The 20,454-nt window shown below is 48.5% G+C and overlaps 1 protein-coding gene across 6 annotated transcripts in view; it reads right to left on the minus strand.

The window, feature by feature from the left end:
• Window positions 1-20,454, minus strand: part of LOC143148359 (uncharacterized) — a 506,012-nt gene that overhangs the window by 7,085 nt on the left and 478,473 nt on the right. For all 6 annotated transcript variants that reach the window (XM_076314644.1, XM_076314643.1, XM_076314645.1 and 3 more), the window contains one exon: window positions 7,309-7,374. In XM_076314644.1, the coding sequence (XP_076170759.1) occupies window positions 7,309-7,374 (66 nt within the window). The remainder of the gene's footprint in view (window positions 1-7,308; window positions 7,375-20,454) is intronic.

A 20,454-nucleotide genomic window follows, 5' to 3' on the forward strand; every position in this document is an offset into this window, starting at 1 on the left:
AACCACTCTGAAAAGAACGTCTCCGCTTTCATCCGTGCGCGCATCGATAGCAAAGGGTGGGGAGAACGATGGGTGCGCAGAAGTTGGCAAAGGGCGCGATCTAATAAAAGAACGTTCGAATGAAAAAGCACTCGTGAAGCTTTTAGGGTGTCCCCCGGCGCATACTGCACGCATCAATTTCCGGGATGATGGCCCTCAGAGGTCTCCCCAGGCTGTTCCCAGTGGCGCCATTTTGGTGTCACCGTCGAAACGGGCCTCCTGTCTCTCTCGCGTCGCGCATTCCACAACACCATTAAGTCCACGAATAAATGATCCTCGAAGCGTTTTCTCTACGCGTGCGGGGACGCGTCACTATTTCCGGAACGAGCCGCCGGCTTCGTTACGCGGAATAAAAGGCCCACCGCCTACCCCCACCTCCGCGGCGACACCTCCGTCGGGCGGGGGCGACGTGGCAACGGAAATGTGGAAAACGCGGGCGCGTCTCCCTCGTGGGCCGACATACCTAATAAATTCCACTTTGCTTGAATCTCGAGCGTGTTTACGGCGACGAACACGTAACTCGCCGCGCGATATATATTCGCGACGCGGAGCCTTTACGTGGAACTCGCACCGAAAACGTTTATCGGACCTCGGTTGTTCCGGGCGTTGAGGACACTACGCGGAAACTACGAGTTTACGGCCACGGGACGCAGTTGCGGGAAACCGTGGAAATTGTGGTCTATGTTACGGGTGTCCTCGAAGTTATGGGTAATCGCGAGAGAGAGATATTTTTATTACAGTTTTCGAGTCTTCTCCGCGATGGAATTGTGTCGAAGCAAAAATGGTCCAAGAGTAAATGTCCGTGCGAAGATCGACGTCGAGGGTCTTTGGATGATTACAAAAGGACGAGGAGTGGTTATTGAAGGATTTTTCTGGTAGGTATGGATACTATGGATACTGCTGTAGTTGGTTATCTTCGGAGCAATGGGACGAAGAACAGGGTAGCTTAGGTTAACTCTCGATGTATCCCCGGTATAGAACTGAGGCAGCAAAAATGATCCAAGAGCGAACATCCTTGCGAAGATCGATGTCGAGGGTCTTTTGATGATAACAAAAGGACGAAGAGTGGTTATTGAAGGGTTTTTCTGGTAGGTATGGATACTATGGATACTGCTGTAGTTGGTTATCTTCGGAGCAATGGGACGAAGAACAGGGTAGCCTAGGTTAACTCTCGATGTATCCCCGGTGGAACTGTGTAAAACTGCAGCAGCAAAAATGATCCAAAAACGAACATCCTTGCGAAGATCGATGTCGAGGGTCTTTTGATGATTTCAATAGAACGAGAGGAATGGTTAAAGAGAGATTTTTCTGGTAGCTATAGACACTATAGATACTGTTGCAGTGGGTTATCTTCGGAGCAATGGGACGAAGAACAGGGTAGCCTAGGTTAACTCTCGATGTATCCCCGGTGGAACAGTGTAAAACTGAAGCAGCAAACATTCTTGCAATTTCTGAAGATCAAAGTCACGAGACTTTTGTAGCTACGGCGCGGAACTCTCTTTCAATGTATCCCCGACGGAATTGATCTCTAGCGACAAAAATGATCCAAGAGTAACATTCTTGCTAGTGTCGAAGAACGAAGGCAAGGATCTTCTGTAGCTAAGGCGTGAAAGTCTCCTTCAATGTATCCCCGATGGAATTGTGTTAAACTTCAGCAGCAAAAATGAACCAAGAGCGAACATTCTTGTAAACTGCTGGAGACTGGAGTCTTCGGTAACCGTCCTCGATGATTCGATCAGGGTGGTGTTTATCGCGAGCGAAATCCCTTGGTAGCTGATAGTTACTAGAGGACAAATGCTTCTATAGTTCGTGATCTTTGGATGAACGAGGTTATGGCCGAAATCCTCTATACCGATGGATCTGCATGGAAGTGGTGCACAAGTTACGATCGCAACAGTGTGTGGGAGAGTCGGTGCTACCAATCCTCTCGGTGTTGGGATTTCCTTGTGTCAAGATCGATTTCCTAGTGCACGTGCGCAAAAATTCGCGAAACAAATTGTTCCCGTAAAAATTCCACCGATCAATCCCGAACACCGAAACAATCTTCCGTGATAATTCCGCTCGAAAAATTTGCTTTCCATTCGGTAGAATTTTCCCAGATACATCACCCAAGAGTATGCTTCGATTCTCCCGAAGTATTTGCGGCATAGAACGTAGGAGAGACAACGTGCTCGTTAACGACAAAGAAACCAGGGAATTTCGAACTTGAAGGAGCAACGGAGGTGCGCGGAGCGTCACGGGTAACGCGTCGCGTAGGAAATTCTAAAATTAAACGAGCGATTCGATTCAATTAGGCTTCCATTCCAAGATCCCCGTGGCGGATCTTAGGCTCGGTAGCTCGCGCTCGCTCGCGAGCGTACTTGCGGCTTTTGTCTCACCCACGCGAGTCCGGTTGGGCGAAACGCGTATCCGGACGGTGTATCGATTGCGTCGGTGAGCGTGTGTTTCGCGCGAGCCAGCTGTGACCCAATTGTCTAGTTTCTATCGAAACGCGCATAAATCACCGGCTGGCGATGGACGTGCAGCCACCGGCGAACGATCATAAAAATAAATGATGCCTATATCCAGCTTGGAAAACGTGGATTTCGCGTACGATAAATCGTACGTCGGTTCGAGACACGACGGTTTCTCGTTCCGTCTACCGATTCGTACGTACGTACGCGACGCCGACGCCGTACGACGTTCCCCGACGCTCGAGTGTTTCGCGAGTTCGCGAGCTACTCCGTGATATTTCCACCGAAATCGGAGCTGGCAATTACGGAACACCGTCGTGAAACGCCGTCTCGAAAGTGTTTCGCATTTTCATGCAAATGGATCGCTCCGTTTCGGTGAAAGCGTGCACCGTAACACGCGTCTGCGCCTGCGCTCGCGTTCCAACGTCGTTTTTCTATTTCCCGTGGACGGAAACTTGCATCCTTTCCCGTACTTTCGAACGATCAGTCGAAACTAGCGTCGATTATCTATACGCGAGGCATCGGTGGAGAATTTTTTCGTCGAGAGTGCATCACGGAAACGATACCTCGCTTAAAGTTCCAAAATTCGATCGCGTATCCACGGAGCACGGTTGGAGAATTTCTCTCGGTATTCATCCAACTTGGACTGATTCCTCGAAGATAAAAACGTATCCAAAATTGATAAGATTTCTTCGATAAATAACCTGGTAAAAAATATAGAACGGAAGGACGATTAATCGACTCTCCCTCGAAAAGAAAAAAAGGATTTGTTTCGAAAAGAAGCCAAGAAACGATCCTCGGTATCGAGCGACTTGAAAACGATTCCCAAGGTGGCGCGTGAAACCGAGTACGTCGAACTTCGTTATTTCCAACGCGAGCGCGGCCCTTCGCGCAACGAATTGCCCAATCAATGGGAAACTGGTTAATCCTCCAGCGACGACCGAACGCGCGATAAAAACAATCGTATTTCACGGCGAAGTCGTTGCGTTCCAATTGTCCGCTCGGAGAGAGACTGCTGCCAATGGCGGTGGACTCGAACCGAGCGCAAAAGCGGGGCGACTCGTTTAAATCATTCGCAATCGGACGACGGCGTACGGTGTACCGGGCAGGATGATTCGCGCCCAGTCGTAACCCGAAGGGGAATCGCGATTTTGAATTTACGATCCGTCGAATCGGCCGCGAGCTTCGTGCGTCCCTCGGTGACTCGAAACCGGGGCGACGCAACGCGCGGGCTCGTTAGTTCGCGGCGATAAACGTCGCGGTTCGTTGGAACGCGATCAAGTTTTCGCGAATAAAACCGGCGTGTCCCGTTGCTCGGGAATCGCTCGACTCGATTGACACGAACGCGATGAAAAATCCACACACCGAGTATTTGTACGGGGGTAGACGCGAACTGGCCTGTCACGCGGCGGATTTAGCTCGTCCTCCGAGCGAACGTTTCTTTGTGCCCGCGCGGTCGCTTCTTCGCGATACACGTTCTCGAGATACGCGTGGGCGATCGTATTGTATAAGAACGCGACGTACGTACTGTCTGGGAAATCTCACCGGTTATGCAACCGTTTTCGCGGCCGTATCGGCCCCTCGTGAGACGACACGCGCCGCTGTGACCACAACGAGCAGCTGTCGGTCGTTCAGTTCGCGCATTGTTCGAGTTTCGTTCGATTCGAGGAAACGATACATTTTCCAACCAGTCCACGGAAGCCTCGCGTGCTCTACTTCGATGTAAATTTATTCCTTTTCGACCGTTTCCGTAAATATTCCCATCGGTAGTTCTACGTCGCGCCACGTGCAACACGAGAATTTTCCATAGCTCGATTCGGAGCTTTCATTGGGAATCCGTGTTTCGCGAGTTTCGATGATACAGTTATTTTTTTCATACAACCGAGCCACTCGGAACGATCCTCTCTCGAACGTAACGATGCAATTACGCAGCGTACGAGAAAGTTAAATCGAAGAAAATAACGTTTGGAGGTTGGGCCGGGTTATCGTACAGCCTGAATTTAAATACACATTACCGTTCAACGTTGCTTAGTTTGTTCGTGGATCCTGGTCGGGGAATCTTGAACACGACCGGTATGCACGTTGGAATTAACATTTATGGGCTAACGTTTCGCGTTTGCGATTAAATCGAACTACGCCGATAGAATTAATATTACTAGGGACCGATCGAGAGATAAGTGTGTTAAAAACTTGACGTGAAAAACGTGCAGCTGAAATATACTTGCACGATGAGAGTCAAGGGCCTAGAAGAAAACGATCCCGAGAGAAAACACGCGTTACACGTTCGCGAGAATATTATTCTCGATAATTAACCAACCGCGCACTTGTTGGTGGGAAAGAGCGGGTGTAACTTCCGCCATCGATCGATTCGATTCTTTCCACGATCGAGAAGGTGGCTTCGACCTCGATAAAAGAGCCGAGTTCCTCGGTTAGAAAATCACGAGCGAACCGTCGCGTCGATCGGTCCATTTACACGCTGGTCGCACCGAAAAAAGAAATAAACGCGTTTGTTAAAATTCGGCGCAGCGGGGGAGGGTGGGCGAAATTAATCGCTCGCCGTAAACAGATTTACAACGTCATCGCGAGCCGTTTCTCCGAAAAAACCATTATCCCCTCCCCACTTCTATCCGTGCTGTGCCATATCCTCGGGTCCAGGAAGCCGTAAACGAACGAATCCCGTGGAACGAAAGTGTGTATACGCGCGGCGTCGCGTTAACGCGTGCCGAGCCGCTTGGAAATCGAGGCTCGTATGTATCCTCGTCGGGCATATTCCGAGGTTAAGAAAATTTCGAAGACGAATCATCCACTGTGATGAAATTAACGGAGATAAGCGTCCAGGGTAAATCGTACAAGATGTCTCCTCGACGAACGTCCACGGTAAATCGTGCAAGATGTCTCCTCGACGACCGTGCTCGATATCGCGTGCGTTGGAACGTCCACGATCGTCAACCGCTGAGGATTATCGATTTATCGGGTTATCGCGAGACGTTGAATCGGAACGTTGGCTCGTTCTAGGCGCGCAATGTCTGCTCGTTGGATTATCGACTCAACGGATTAGCTCGCGACACGGTAAGCTTGTTCGATTGTCGTGCCATCGGATAACTCGGTTGATCCATCCGACAGATTCGGTTATCGAACCTGTCTCGCTATCTGGAACGATTAGCTGGATTCTCGTTGTACATTAATTCCCTGGACACCGGAGTAGCTCGTTAGCAGACTACGAGGAATCTTTCTAGACTTTGAGGACCTTGGTTGATTCCATTTGGAGAACTATGTCGATACTTTATGGATACGAGAGTTAACTTTATCGAGGATTCGGTGACGAGTTTCTTGTGTGATTATCTACCAAAAACTAAAAGTTTCAGGATGGAGAACTTTGGTTGTGGCAATTTTCGAGAATCTCGGATCTCGACTTTCGATAAACTCGTCGATCAATGAGATGTGGATGGAGATTCTTGGAAAAGTATCGACGTGGAAACCATCTCCATCTCTCTCTGATTCCATCGGAAAGACGTTACACGATATTATCGCGCAATTAGCCCCCGTGGACGCGGGTACGTCAATTTAAGGTACTTTAGGTAGTCGCTCGAGTGTCCCAGTTGCTTCCTTTCACGCTGTCGGCTGGTCGCGGGTTAATCGCGAGGTAATTAAGTTGTAAGTGGATTAATCGAGCGTGACCGCGGGAAAAAAGGTCGGGGCACCGCTCGAGGAGAACTCGTTGAATCGAACTAGAGGGGAGGGCGAATAAATTTGTCATGACGAGCGTGGCTCCAGAAGACGTTGGTTAAGTGTCATCGATAACGATGTCCTCTCTCTTCGTCGCTGTTTTTCTCCAGCTTCGTTCCCTACCTCTGTCCCACTCTTTCTCTAAATACCGGCGACGATAATTTTACACACCCAGGTCTAATTGAATTTACACCGGTGCGATGTTTAACGAGTGCCTCGTCGTCTTCGACGCTCCCATTTCGAATCTCGGAGATCTTTACGACGTCGCGACGCCGTACCGGTGTCGCTTCGGAATGGAAAAACGGTTCATAGAGTCTAGGAGTTTCGTCCTCTGTCGCGTATCTCATCAAAATTCTTCGAGCCGCGATAAGCCGACTTTCGTTTCGGCGATTCACGCGCGATAGATCGTGGCTCGAGAGGAGAGAGGTTGCTTCTCATCGTGCAGGATGTCCGTGGTATTCTTTAACCCTTTCGTTGGGACGATTAGAACGCTACAGTCGGATTAAATTCGATTGGACGAGTTCAAGGTTAGCCCCTCCTTCTTCTACCGAGAACGAGGAACTCTACTTTGGAACTGTATCGACGAGATTTACCCATTTGCGACACGATAGGATTGGAAAACGTGTGTAAAATTTGTACACAATGTATTTCGTAAATTGTTACGACGATATTGATATTTTATTTCGTGCGAGGTCATACAGCTGGACACGTTTCCCGCGTAATTTTGCACACTTCGTAAATGCGCGATCGCTAGAGAGCGTCCCGCGAGTTTGCGCAATAGAAAGGAGAGATGGTGGGGGTAACCGGACGACCTTGAGCAGACGATCGATTTCGATGGTATTATAGTCCCCGTTACACGTGGAACACGCTTTCCCTCGTTTCGCGTACGGTCTTTGCGTTGTATTAAGTTTTTTTGCGCTAATCGTGGAGGGAGACTGTCGAGAAAATAAATTCTACTCGCGAATAAAGTCTGCGATGTCATAGGCGGCGCATCGAAAGGGCAAATATCGCGTCCCCAAGATACTACGAGTTCGCGCAACGTTTTCGATAAAAAAGTTGAGCAGTTTTTAGCGCGGTTGGGATTACTTACGTGGCATGATACCTTGCGCAACCAGCTGATTGATGGGTCGCCTCAGCATAAGCTTCACCTTCAACGCTGCAACAGAGAAAACAACGTTTCCTTTAGAATTCGTTCTCCTTTTTCACGGTACAACTTTCCGCGTCTGCGTTCGATCGAAGGCTGGTAGGGGGCGACTATGGCGGAGAATGTACGAGATGTTACTTTATTTATTTTATTCGACGAACGAGTATTCTTTGGTACGTCGATAATTACATTAAAACAGTGCGAGAATTGATACAATTCGAAGATGTCGAGCGAAATATATATCACGTATGAATTACGTTTAACGCAGAATAACGATCCCGCGGTTTATGGGTAGCAAGGGTTACAATTTTCCTGTACACACAACTAAAGATTGAACAACTTTAGGATTTGCGAACACGGTGTACTCCTCTTCGATACGCTGAAAGTAAATACCAAAAAAATTGAAGGGACTGACTCGCGGATATGTACCTGCCATGAGGTTGTTCCTCAGCTCGAGTCTCAATGTCTCGTATAGCGCGTTAACAGATTTTCGACGAGCTATCGACTATTCGGTGCACTTAAAGTAAACGAGAAGGTCGCAGGAAGTCGTGACCTCTTAGGAAAACACCGAATCGATCGGATAGACAGCTGTCACGGTTTCACAGGTTCCGTGGAAATTTTCCAATACAAAGACACCGAACCGATCAGTTCGGTAGCTGTCACGGTTTCACAGGTTCTGTGGAAATTTTCCAATACAAAGACACGGAACCGATTAGATCAGTAACTGTCACGGTTTCACTCTTCTCGTGGATATTTTCCAACGCAAAGACAATTAGTTCGGCAGCTGTCACGGTTTCACAGGTTCCATGAAAATTTTCCAATCCAGAGACTCTGAAGCGATCAGTTCGGCAATTGTCACGGTTTCACAGGTTCCGTGGAAATTTTCCAATACAAAGACACCGAACCGATCAGTTCGGTAGCTGTCACGGTTTCACAGGTTCTGTGGAAATTTTCCAATACAAAGACACCGAAGCGATCAGTTCGGTAGCTGTCACGGTTTCACAGGTTCCGTGAAAATTTTCCAATCCAGAGACTCTGAAGCGATCAGTTCGGCAATTGTCACGGTTTCACAGGTTCCGTATAAATTTTCCAATACAAAGACACCGAACCGATCCTATCGGTAGCTGTCACGGTTTCACAGGTTCCGTGAAAATCTTTCAATACAAAGACACCGAAGCGATCAGTTCGGTAGCTGTCACGGTTTCACAGGTTCCATGAAAATTTTCCAATCCAAAGACACCGAAGCAATCAGTTCGGTAGCTGTCACGGTTTCACAGGTTCCGTGAAAATCTTTCAGTACAAAGACACGAAACCGATAAGATCAGTAGGTTTCACTCTTCCCGTGGATATTTTCCAACGCAAAGACACCGAACGGATCCTATCGGTAGCTGTCACGGTTTCACAGGTTCCGTGGAAATTTTCCAATCCAGAGACACCGAACCGATAAGATCGGTAGCAGTCACGGTGTCACTCTCCCCGTGGATATTTTCCAACGCAAAGACACCGAACCGATCGGATCAGTATCTGTCACGGTTTCACTCTCCCCGTGGAAATTTTCCAACGCGAAGACACCGAGCAACTCGTCCCCCGTTCGAACTCCTCCGAAATAGACTTTTTACTCGAATGGTTGCACTTTCGTGGAAGCGTCGCTCGCTCCAGATACCCCCGTGGATTTCCGCGTAGCGGGCGCCTCGACAGCCGTGGAATCTCACGTCGTCGGTGGCGTTCTATAAAAATCGCCACCCGCGATCGCGGTCGATCGGACGGTTGGTCGGCGTTGCCTCGTCCCTCGTCGAAGAGGACTCTTTCTCGGTAGAGGGAATATTTTCTTTCCGCATGCCGAATAAGCTGTTCCAGATGGCGCGACTCGGTGGGGTCGAGCGTCGAGGGAGAGAAACAGGGAAAGCGGACGGACGAGGAACAAAAAAAAGAGAAAAGAAAAGAAAAGACAAAACTCACGTGTTTCTCAGGGCTAGGGGTGGGGTGGGGTGGGGCGTGCAAGAGGAGAAGAGAAGCCAGTCGAGCCAACCCCTTCTTTTCCCCCGTTAATTGGACCACCGCACGAGTTCGCGTCGTTTTCTCGTCCTTTCGCGCGACGATGGCAATTTGAGCCCCCCTTCCTCCCCCTCTCTGCCCCTATCCCGATAATTAAAGAGCGCCACGCCACTCACGGCCACATAAATTGTGGACGGTTTTATTTTATTCGTTCCCTCCCCTCCCACGGTGCACGCGAATTCCTCGCGCTCCCGATAGAGGCGTGCCCCCCTTGCTCGCGCGGTGGAAGGATGCCACCCGAGTGTAACGGGATTTGCGTACCGTATTGTCGGCCGGGAAGGTTGTTCCTCTTCCCGTGGCTACCTGTATTTCACCCGTGGCTACGTGGCAGGTAGCCGAAAACTTCGCTCGGGACCGAGTCGCGTCCCGGAGCTTGGAAATCCATGCGGGAACTCCGATCGGGGGGGACACGGACCTCAAGGTCCGAGGGTCTGGATTCGGCTCGGTCTCGTCGTCGCGGCGGGTTCGGAACAAGACGCTGGGAATAATTATTCCATCGACCGGGATACTGTGCACATACGATGCCTCTCGGCGAATCGTTCAGATTTTCGAACGAGAATATCCTTCGTCTCGAACGAGTATCTTTCTTCGTTTTTTTCTACACCGTTCCTCGTTCGGAGGACCACGTCGTCTTGTGTTTCGCGAAGAGAGGGTACCAGAGTGTACGAGAGTAATATTAAGTATTTGAAATGGAACGATCGTCCCCTGGAAAAGTCACTCAATCGTGAACTACTCGCCGAAAGAGTACTGTCTTGTATTGAGTCAATCGCCTCGTAGTAAGGACATCCGGTTAAACTTAAGAACCACGGATGAGTCTGGTTCACATTCGGATACATTTTCTTAAAAATATTGAAAAGAAAGCTTTGCAGACGGTGAGAGTTGCAACCAAATTCCTGTTGACTATAGTCCCCGTTATCGATACTTAAATCGTAAGGCAAGTGGTTAGGTCTGGGTTAGGTCTGGGTTAGGTCTGGTTAGTATATTTCTTAAGGATCTCCCGTTCAATCGCGATACATCTGTTGATATACGAATATTTGCGCACACTGTACATCAAGTCGAAAGAGAAGTGTATTTTCCCTCAGCTGCGATTTCGTATCGCGGGAGATTGAACCTTTACGCCTAGGATAGCCAAAGGGATCCGGAGACACTGGAAATTCGGTATACCAATCAACGGGGCAATCAAAGCGTTGGATTTCGGCATCAGACGAGACACTTTCTTCCAGTAACATCGGTTCGAAGCGTTCCGGTCGCGTTTCCCCTTCTCCGTTCCGACACGTCGCGCCGCGCTGCGGACGAGCGGTGTACTCGGTCGGGCGCGGCGGTTTTCTCGAATCCCCCGGGGGGTGGGGGTGTAACGGTGTCCCCCGCGATTCCCAATTAAGAGCCAGGGGATCGTGATTCGGGAATCGAGGCGTAGCCGGCTCGCGTGGTTCGTTCGTCGGATCAAAGGTCGACGAGAAGGGGCCAACGGAGCGGTCTCCCCGCGGCCGTCCGGCGGATCGCGGGCCCAGCTACAAATTAACACACAAAGGGCCCCCGGTTATAAATACGCGGAGGACGCGCGGGCCAGATTGCATAAATTGCCGGCGCAAGGGGAACGAAACCGCGGGGCCCGCACGGCCGCGCAATCTGAATTCAAAGCAGCCGTGTCCCGGAGAAAAATGTCTACCCTTTCGGTTTATTGGCCGCGAGCGGGCTCCGTTGCTACCACTGGTGAGGAGAGTGGGGGAGGGTGGGAGGGGGGAGGGAGGTAGAAGGTGGGGAGGGATCCCTAGCGGCCAGTTTTTTCGTCGATCGAGAGCGAACGCGACTTCGATGTACTCTTTGCCGGAATAATCGACCGTTTACGGTCGCTTCGCGGCTCGTTCTTTTTTCTACGCGATTCGTCGGCGCGCCTAGAGCGCATTCCCGGCCAGGGGAGTTCGTTGCTCGCTTCTGGAAAACGTTCCGAGCTACCGAATCGTACAGCGAGAGAAACGTGTCGGTCAATTTTTCGTTTCACGTTTTTTGGAGCAACGAGAGCGGTTCGAAGAAAGTCTTCTAGATAACGTTTACACGGAATGGGAGAGTATTCGATTGAATTCAATCTGGACTGAATACGTATCGATAGATACGTGTTTAGGAGGGTGTTTATGTTGGGTTAGTTAGAAAGAACGTCCCTTCGAACAGCGAGAGAAACTTGCCGGTGAATTTTTCGTTTCACGTTTTTTGGAGCAACGAGAGCGGTTCGAAGAAAGGCTTCTAGCTTCTGTTTACACGGAATGGGAGAGTATTCGATTGAATTCAATCTGAACGCGATTACGTATCGATGGATACGCGTTTAGGACTGTGTTAATGTTGGGTTCGAGTTAGAAAGAACTTCCCTTCGATTGCGTCGAATAGGAAGGTATCTGGATAATTGAATTGCGAAATAAATGTCCATCGACGAACACGCGTTTAGAACTGGGTTTATGTTAGGTTCGAGTTAGAAGGAACGTCACCCTAATTGCGTAAAGTAGGAAAGTACCTGGATAATTGAACTTTGAAGTAAATATTCATCGATAGACACACGTCTAGAACAGTGTCCATGTTAAGTTTACATTAGAAACAACGTCTCCTAATATCTCCTGATATCCTCTAGGATATCAAAGCACCTGGATAATTGAATTTCGAGTATCCATCGATAGACACACGTCTAGAACAGTGTCCATGTTAAGTTTACGTTAGAAACAACTACTCTTAATATCTCCTGATATCCTCTAGGATATCAAAGCACCTGGATAATTGAATTTCGAGTATCCATCGAGAAACACACGTCTAGAACAGTGTCCATGTTAAGTTTACGTTAGAAACGCCTCCTAATATCTCCTGATATCCCCTAGGATATCAAAGCACCTGGATAATTGAATTTCGAGTATCCATCGATAGACACGTCTAGAACAGTGTCCATGTTAAGTTTACATTAGAAACAACGTCTCCTAGTATCTCCTGATATCCTCTAGGATATCAAAGCACCTGGATAATTGAATTTTGAGTATCCATCGAGAGACACGCATCCGAATAGTATAGCATCTGTATTAGGTTCTAATTACAAAGAATCTCTGACCAGTCTATTGCGTATCGAAGTACCCGATTGAATTCTATCTGGAACTAAGAACACGGATCGATGGGCGCGCTTTCGAAGCAGCCCTTCCGTGTTAGGTTACGGAATAACTTAATCTCTCACACTCGATTATATCGAACACGAGTGCAGCTAATTCAATTTGCGGCGGAGTACGCGCCGATGGACGCGTTTCCAAACACCGTGTATCGGTAGGCACATCTCGCGTGGCGATATCGTTTCCCGCGTTCGTTACGAAAAATCCACCGCGATAAATGGAGTCCTCCATCCACCGCGCGAGATTGCACGTTCTCGAGCCTCCTGATTAACTAATCAACCGCAGCTACCGCGCGCAAAACTTCGCAGCGGTCGGAACGTAGGTAATTAAGGCGCGAGCGAACAACGCCGCCGCTCGAAAAAAAAAAAAAAACAATCATCGAGGAATAACCGGCGCTCGAATCGCGATAATCCTATCGCCTAACGAGCATTCCCGATCGTATCCTCGCTATCGATTCTGACAATCACGCGCGGAACGCGCGTAGCTATGCGCGCGATTGCATATTTCTCCCGATGCTCGAGAAATTTGCGGAGCGGCTGTTCCATACGCGCGAGCGAGCGAGCGAGCGAGCGAATAAGCCAGCGTGCGCGCATTCCAAAGTTTCTCCCCTCCGACTAGGAAATTCCGCCAAAAAATCCACCAGAGATCATCCACGAAGGGAATTTTAGACCTCGTTTCGTTCTTTTCCGCGAGCGGAATCCTCGAAGCGATTATTCGCGAACGATTCACCGAAGAGGATCGAGAACTGATCGACCACCGATCGCGTAACGGAAGAAGAGTTGAGAATCGATCGCGGTGAAACAATATTTGCGAAAATTCGCTCGAGTAAGGGAGAATCGTGACTCACTTTCGTGCGTTTACGTTAATTCGTCGAAGGAATGGGCGTGTGAGAATTTTTAATTAATCGCGTCCGAACGCGATAAAGGGAACGTCGCTATAAATAATCGCACGGCATCGGCGAGAGATCGGCTGAGTAGAAAAAAAAAAAAGAAAAGGTAGCCGCAGAACGAGGAACTGGGACAGACCCGAGGGTATCATGGTCCACAGAAGACAAATGGTAACGACCAAAACGGCTACTAGACGCAAGTGCCAAAATACACAGAGCCAAATACTGAGCCAACGTTTCTTGTATCGTTATATGGTTACGGTTGTTCCTAATTCGGTGTCGCGTTTCATCCCGTCAACGTAGCTGCGCCACGAGAAATCCAGAACCGCATATTTCTCGTGTCCCGTTTAATTAACGCGCTGGCCGCACGGTGCGGAATTATGACCACCGGATCGAATCCGTCCCCTAAACGCGCAGCGGTTCTAAAAATATGATCGTGGAGTTCGACGTACGAAAAATCGAACACCGATGGAGAGATACGGACACTTTGGACGAAGTGAAGATTAGTTTTTAAGCGTCTCGATTCGTTCTAACACAGTGCAAGATCTAGAATTCGTAAACGAGAGGGAGCGATCGGATCTGCTTGTCTACATCGAAACTTCTGTACACCGTGGTCTCGATGTTCCCTTGAATATACGGTGAAAAGTCGTTTGGAAGCGGCGAAGAGTGTTCCAACCGAAACGTAAACGTTAATTAAACTCCGAGAAGCATCCTCGGTTTAAGTAGCATCAAGATTCAAAGTTCGACGTAATTGCGTCTACGTATAGTCGGAACGTCTCGTCTCCGTTCTCGTGGTTCCAAAAATACGAAGGTTCGTTGGTTTTTTAATTAACTTGGAAAAACGTCACCGCGTTTCGAGCAACGTTGAACACCAGGACGCTCGTAGATCCGGGCAAGATACGTGAAAAGTTCTTCGAGTGCGGTAAGTAATTGGACCTAAGCGTATCGGGGCATCTAGATGTATTTATCGAGCGGTAGTCGAGAAGGTGGTCGAAAGTCGGAACGCGAGTAACGTTCTCTCGATTCGAGTAGCAACGAACTCGAACGAGCGGAGGATGCGGAATCGCGGCGGTGGACACCCATCGAGGTGGTTACCTCGATGCACCACGCCCTGGAGCGGATGCTGGAGAAGCGGATGAAATATCGCGGCGGGTCATCGGATGTCAGAAAGCAAAGGGTACGCAATTCCTCGAAGTAGACGGACGTTAACGAGCGGACGGACGAGGCGGAGGTGGCACGGGGGTAGGGGCGAACGATATCCCCGACGAAACGGCGGGGACAGCTCTTCGTGGTGTCACGGTGCACGTGCATAGTTGTCCCATGTACCCAGTGGGCCGACAGCTCGCGACTCGGTGGCTCGTGGCCGAGTGTCGGGGTGGCGCGCGGATTCCAGCGATGTTTCGCATTTCTCCGAGATTTCATCGTTGTTACGCGCGAGGAAGAATGGTAGAGGCCGGCTAACGGCCGGTACCGGTGGATCGGTTCGCCGCAAGGCCTCTAGACGCCCTTTTCCGGCCGACGAATCGAAGAAGTCCGGGTGTCGTTGAACGTCGACCAGGAAGCTCTCTTCGTCGTTTTGTACGTTCGTCGCGAGAACTTGTCCTGGTAACTTTCTTTCTTTCGTCGTGGTTTTATCTCAGAGTTGATTTTCGAGAAACGTTCAAAATCTTCGTTCTATCGCGTAGATACAGATCGAAATTACAGATCAACAATTCGTAGCGGATCGACGAACGCGTAACATTTGCATCCGTGGAGATACTTTGAGAATAATTTTAAAGTTTGTACTTCCCGCCTTATGGACAGATTTTAGGTTATGTGCAGCGCACTAACGCCATCTACACTGCGTGTACGTATGAATAAAGAGCGTCACTCGTTCTCGAAACGTAATACGTGTACTTCGTCCTTGTTCCTAAGCGGGAAAAATATAAATATACGAATTTGATGGAAATTTAGAATCGAGAATCAAACTAGTGGACACTTACAGTTCGTAAGCACTTTACAATTTGTAATAACACGTTCAGTTTACGGTACAATTCTTATACAGAGAGCGAGGCTCTCGAACGATAGAATTCGGCAGGTGACTCATCGACCCGTACACAATTGTACACCAGCACGCGAGTACAATTAGTTCCACACAGAGGTCACGTACGTTATTATAAGATATCGAGATTAGTGACTTCTAGAGTTCCGAGAATAATAAAAACAATGTCATATTTTTACCATTGCGAGTACATCGCTCGTTCAATTACATTGCACCGTTCACGTCGGAACCCGAAGGACACTTGCTCTCTTTCATTTACAATACATGAATATTTCGTGTTCCTTTTGCAAGTTTTTTCTTTTTTCCTATAGCAAACCCGTGTTCGAGGTCCCTATGGTTACTTTCGCGCATCGACGCGACACGAAACCCGGAAAGGAGGGGTTTTTTGGAGAATTTCGCGGCAGTGGATGCCGCGGATGTCTGTGAACGTCTCCCGGTCGTGTTAATTGCACGGTTCACGGGGGTTCGTGGATGGTCGAAGTTACGGGGGGGCTACACTCCGTAAGCATTTGCGCAATGCATAGAATGCAAATTCGCGGCGCGGTGCATTCCTCGCGAGTGAATCCCCGGCCGCGCCGTTTACGCCGCCGCGGCTCGTCGATGGCGGTCGTTCCGCCGGACGTTGTAAATAAACTCCCGGTTGTGTGTTCAGCGCTCGCTTTGAATTATCACCCGTTGAATCGCCGAACGAAGTGGAACGTTCGATCGTGCCCTGGAAAACACGCGATAACGCGCGAATTACGAGCCGCGAGGGATCGAGGTATCCTCGATCGCGATGTCGACCGTGGTTTTCGATTCGATGACAACTTTGGAGGGAATTTTCGACTCGATGACAACTTCCTAGGGAATTTTCGATTCGATTACAATTTCGGAGGGAATCTTCGATTCGATGACAACTTCGGAGGGAATTTGCGATTCGATGACCACTTCGGAGGGAATCTTCGATTCGATGACAACTTCGGAGGGAATTTTCGATTCGATGACAACTTCGGAAGGAATTTTCGATTCGATGACAATTTCGGAGGGAAGTTTCAATTCGATGACAACTTTGGAGGGAATTTTCGATTCGATGACAACTTCGGAGGGAATTTTCGATTCGATGACAACTTCGGAAGGAATTTTCCATTCGATGACAACTTCGGAGGGAATTTTCGATTCGATGATAATTTTGGAGGGAGTTTTCCATTCGATGACAACTTCGGAGGGAATCTTCGATTCGATGACAACTTCGGAGGGAATTTGCGATTCGATGACCACTTCGGAGGGAATTTTCCATTCGATGACAACTTCGGAGGGAATTTTCGATTCGATGACAACTTCGGAAGGAATTTTCGATTCGATGACAACTTCGGAGGGAATTTTCGATTCGATGACAACTTCGGAGGGAATTTTCGATTCGATGACAACTTCGGAAGGAATTTTCGATTCGATGACAACTTCGAAGGGAAGTTTCAATTCGATGACAACTTTGGAGGGAATTTTCCATTTGATGACAACTTCGGAGAGATTTTGCGATTCGATGACAACTTCGGAGGGAATCTTCGATTCGATGACAACTTCGGAGGGAATTTTCGATTCGATGACAACTTCGGAAGGAATTTTCGATTCGATGACAATTTCGGAGGGAAGTTTCAATTCGATGACAACTTTGGAGGGAATTTTCGATTCGATGACAACTTCGGAGAGAATTTTCGATTCGATGACAATTTCGGAGGGAATTTTCGATTCGATGACAACTCCGGAAAGAATTTTCGTTTCGATGACAACTTCGGAGGGAATTTTCGATTCGCAGGTTATCGTGAGCGGTGGTTTTTTTTTCCACAGTGTTCGAAAAATCGTGGATAAGCGAGTAGGGGATTTTATCCACGTTCTCGAAAACGACGTCGATGAAACGTGAACGATGGTGAAGACCAAACGGTGATCTCGAATCCGAGCAAGGAACTCGATCAATACCCGAGACACGGCTGTATATCTCGGTTCGAGTCTCTTGGAAAATTACGCAACAGGAGAAAGATCGGAAATCGACTCGCGACTGAATTTTTTTTTAGAAATCTTGGAAACTGGAATCGCGGTTAATTGTGTAACGAGATGTGGACAGCTGGAGGAATTTTCTTCAATTCCGCGCGTTCTTCGAGAACGATGTTCCGTATCGGGTGATAAGGTCGTTTCGGTGAAAATTTTCATCGCGAGACGATCATGGATCGATGATGATTTTCGAAGGTCGCGATGTCTAGCGATCGTCGACGGAGATCCCCTTCGCTCGAACGATCGACATTCCGATTGCACCGTTCGTTTACCGTTTCTCTCCACCGTGTCAATCATCGGCGCAGCGATTGGATAATTTCCGCGCGAAACGAACGACAAGTCGGCGTTTTTTTGAAATTGAAAACCGCAACGACCGCGTCCATGAAAGTCGCGGAGGCCTGAAACGACGCGTCCAAATAAGTCGTATTCGGACCGAGGGGGAGAAGATTACAATCATTAAGCGCGTCATTACCAGACGTAAATTAGAGTGGTTAAGAGTAATTACGCGCAAGAGTCCGAGAACGCTTGACGCAGCTGTCGATCGAAGTTAAACTTTCTGTCGGTGGAATTAATTCGAGCTGTCATACGCTGTCTCTCGCTTCTGTTTTTTCCCTTCTTCTTCGCTTCTTTTCTGTTTCTTTTTCTTTTTTTTTCCTTCGTTTTTCCCCCCCTTCTTCTTTTGCAAGATTGCACAAACCGTTGCAGCCGCTGACACTCGGACGTCTATGAAAACTCGTTTCTTCGGAACCGCCGGGCGTAAGGGAGCGAGACTTTCAACTATCGTGTATCGGACAAAGCGATCTCGATGGAAACATTGTTGACGAACGACATTCCTCGTCTACGGGGTGTTCGCGAAATCGCGACTCGAACGTTTCGCTTTGGAAAATCTTGGAAAATCCGATCGCGAACGAGTCACGGACACGACTTCCGTCTCGATGTCTTTGATACTCAAATTACACCTAACCTAAACCTAACAACGTTTCTTGTCTACAGGGTGCTTGCAAAATCGCGACTCGAACGTTTCGCTTTGGAAAATCTTGGAAACTCCGATCGTGGACGAGCCACGGAGAAGTCTTTCGTCTCGATGTCTTCGATATTCAAATTACACTTAACCTAAACCTAACGACGTTCCTTGTCTACGGGGTGTTCGCGAAATCGCGACTGAAAGTTTCAATTTGGAAAATCTTGGAAAATCCGATCGTGGACGAGTCACGGAGACCACTTCCGTCTCGATGTCTTCGATATTCAAATTACACTTAACCTAAACCTAACGACGTTCCTCGTCTACGGGGTGTTCGCGAAATTGCAACTCGAACGTTTTACTCTGAAAAATTGAAAAACCCGATCGTGAACGAGACACGGAGACTTCCATGTCTCCGATATTTAAATTAGAAATCGTGACAAGTCGAAAATAAATTCTGCCCTTAATAACGGTAACTTGAAACCGGGCACGGAGTCAGTTGATACGTCGAACTCGATTTAGAGGTTATCGAGCTCGATTCGAACGTCATGGAGCTCCATCGACGATAAAATCGACCGCAATAGACGTACATCGCGGTTAAACGGAAACGCACAGCGATTCGAAAATCCGTTCCAAGTCGCCGTGAAGAGAGGGTGGGTGGACAAAAGCGGGGATAGGTTTCGAACTCCCGCGGCGAACGGTTCACGAAGTTGTCGCTCGTTTTACGACCTTCCGTCCCCTGGCACGGTCCTTACACGCTTGTTTTACGACGGGACAGCGACGAATAAATCAAACCGGGCACGGAATCCTAAGCGCGGCGTTAAAGTGTTAAGGAGTTCCGGAAGAGGACGGGATTTCTTCGGCGATCCCATAAATATCGCGGTTCGTGAAATTGTCGCGGTTCTACGCCCCGTTCGCTCCCGTTTTGACCCCAATTTTCACTCCTACCCCTCTACCCCGTGGCACTCGGTCGACGATTAATCTTACAAATCGCTCGGTCACGCTTACGTGACTTTTCGCGGGAACCGTGAAAAAGCTGGCCCCACGGAGACAGTTTTACGGGTCATCGGAACGATTCCGGAACGCGGTGACGGAAACGGAACGCGGACGCGCGTTCGTTCGCACCGGTGATTTTCTTTCACCCTCTTTCTCTATCTCTCTTCCTCTTTCTCTTTCTCTATGTCTTTCTTTCTTTCTCTCGCGCGTGGCTGGGCTTCTTAAGCTGTCGAGAAAGAATATTTCACGCGCGGAAAAGGTCACGCGGGAGATTTAGCGTACCAATAATTTGTACGGCTCGGACAAGCCGAGGAGGTTTTCGAGAAATCTCTTGGATCGCGTTGCGCCTCGTAGTTACGAGATTTATCGGATATTTAATCGGACCTACCGAGAAATGCCGGGGAACGCGACTATATCGGATATTTTCGAAGGGTTTCGTTCGAGGAATTCACCAAGCATGCGTCCGCGAACGTTTCAATTGGACGCGCGGCGGACGAGCCGGTTCACGGGTTAAAGTTGTTAAAAAAAATGTCCAACAAGGTGATTTACGTTCCAGAGTTTCGTTAACCTCGAAGAGTTACCCCACGCTTGGAGAACTTTGCGTTCGGAGCGAGTGTGAAACGGTATTTCATTCGGACCACGGAGAACGAACGTTTTGCCATTTCTACGCCTTGTGGGTATTCACTTTCCTCGCGGAAAGAAACACTTGGATTTTCTTCGACCCTTTGCCACGTTAACCCTTCGCGACTACGATATAAGTTGGTTCGTTGTCCGGATACGCTCGATTTAATTTTTAAGCTGCAATTTGAAAACTTTTCCCAAAGTTTCTCGAGATTTTCCAAACTTCATTTCATCTACACGGTGTCTTTTGTAATTCTTGGTTCCTCGATAGATCCGGTATATTTCTAAAGGGTTGGAAAAATATTTAATAAATAAGTAAATTATAGCACTTCGGTGGTGAATTTTCCGAAATTCGATAGAACGAACGAAA

The sequence above is a fragment of the Ptiloglossa arizonensis genome, chromosome 6 (assembly GCF_051014685.1).
Source record: "Ptiloglossa arizonensis isolate GNS036 chromosome 6, iyPtiAriz1_principal, whole genome shotgun sequence".
Lineage (NCBI taxonomy): Eukaryota > Metazoa > Arthropoda > Insecta > Hymenoptera > Colletidae > Ptiloglossa > Ptiloglossa arizonensis.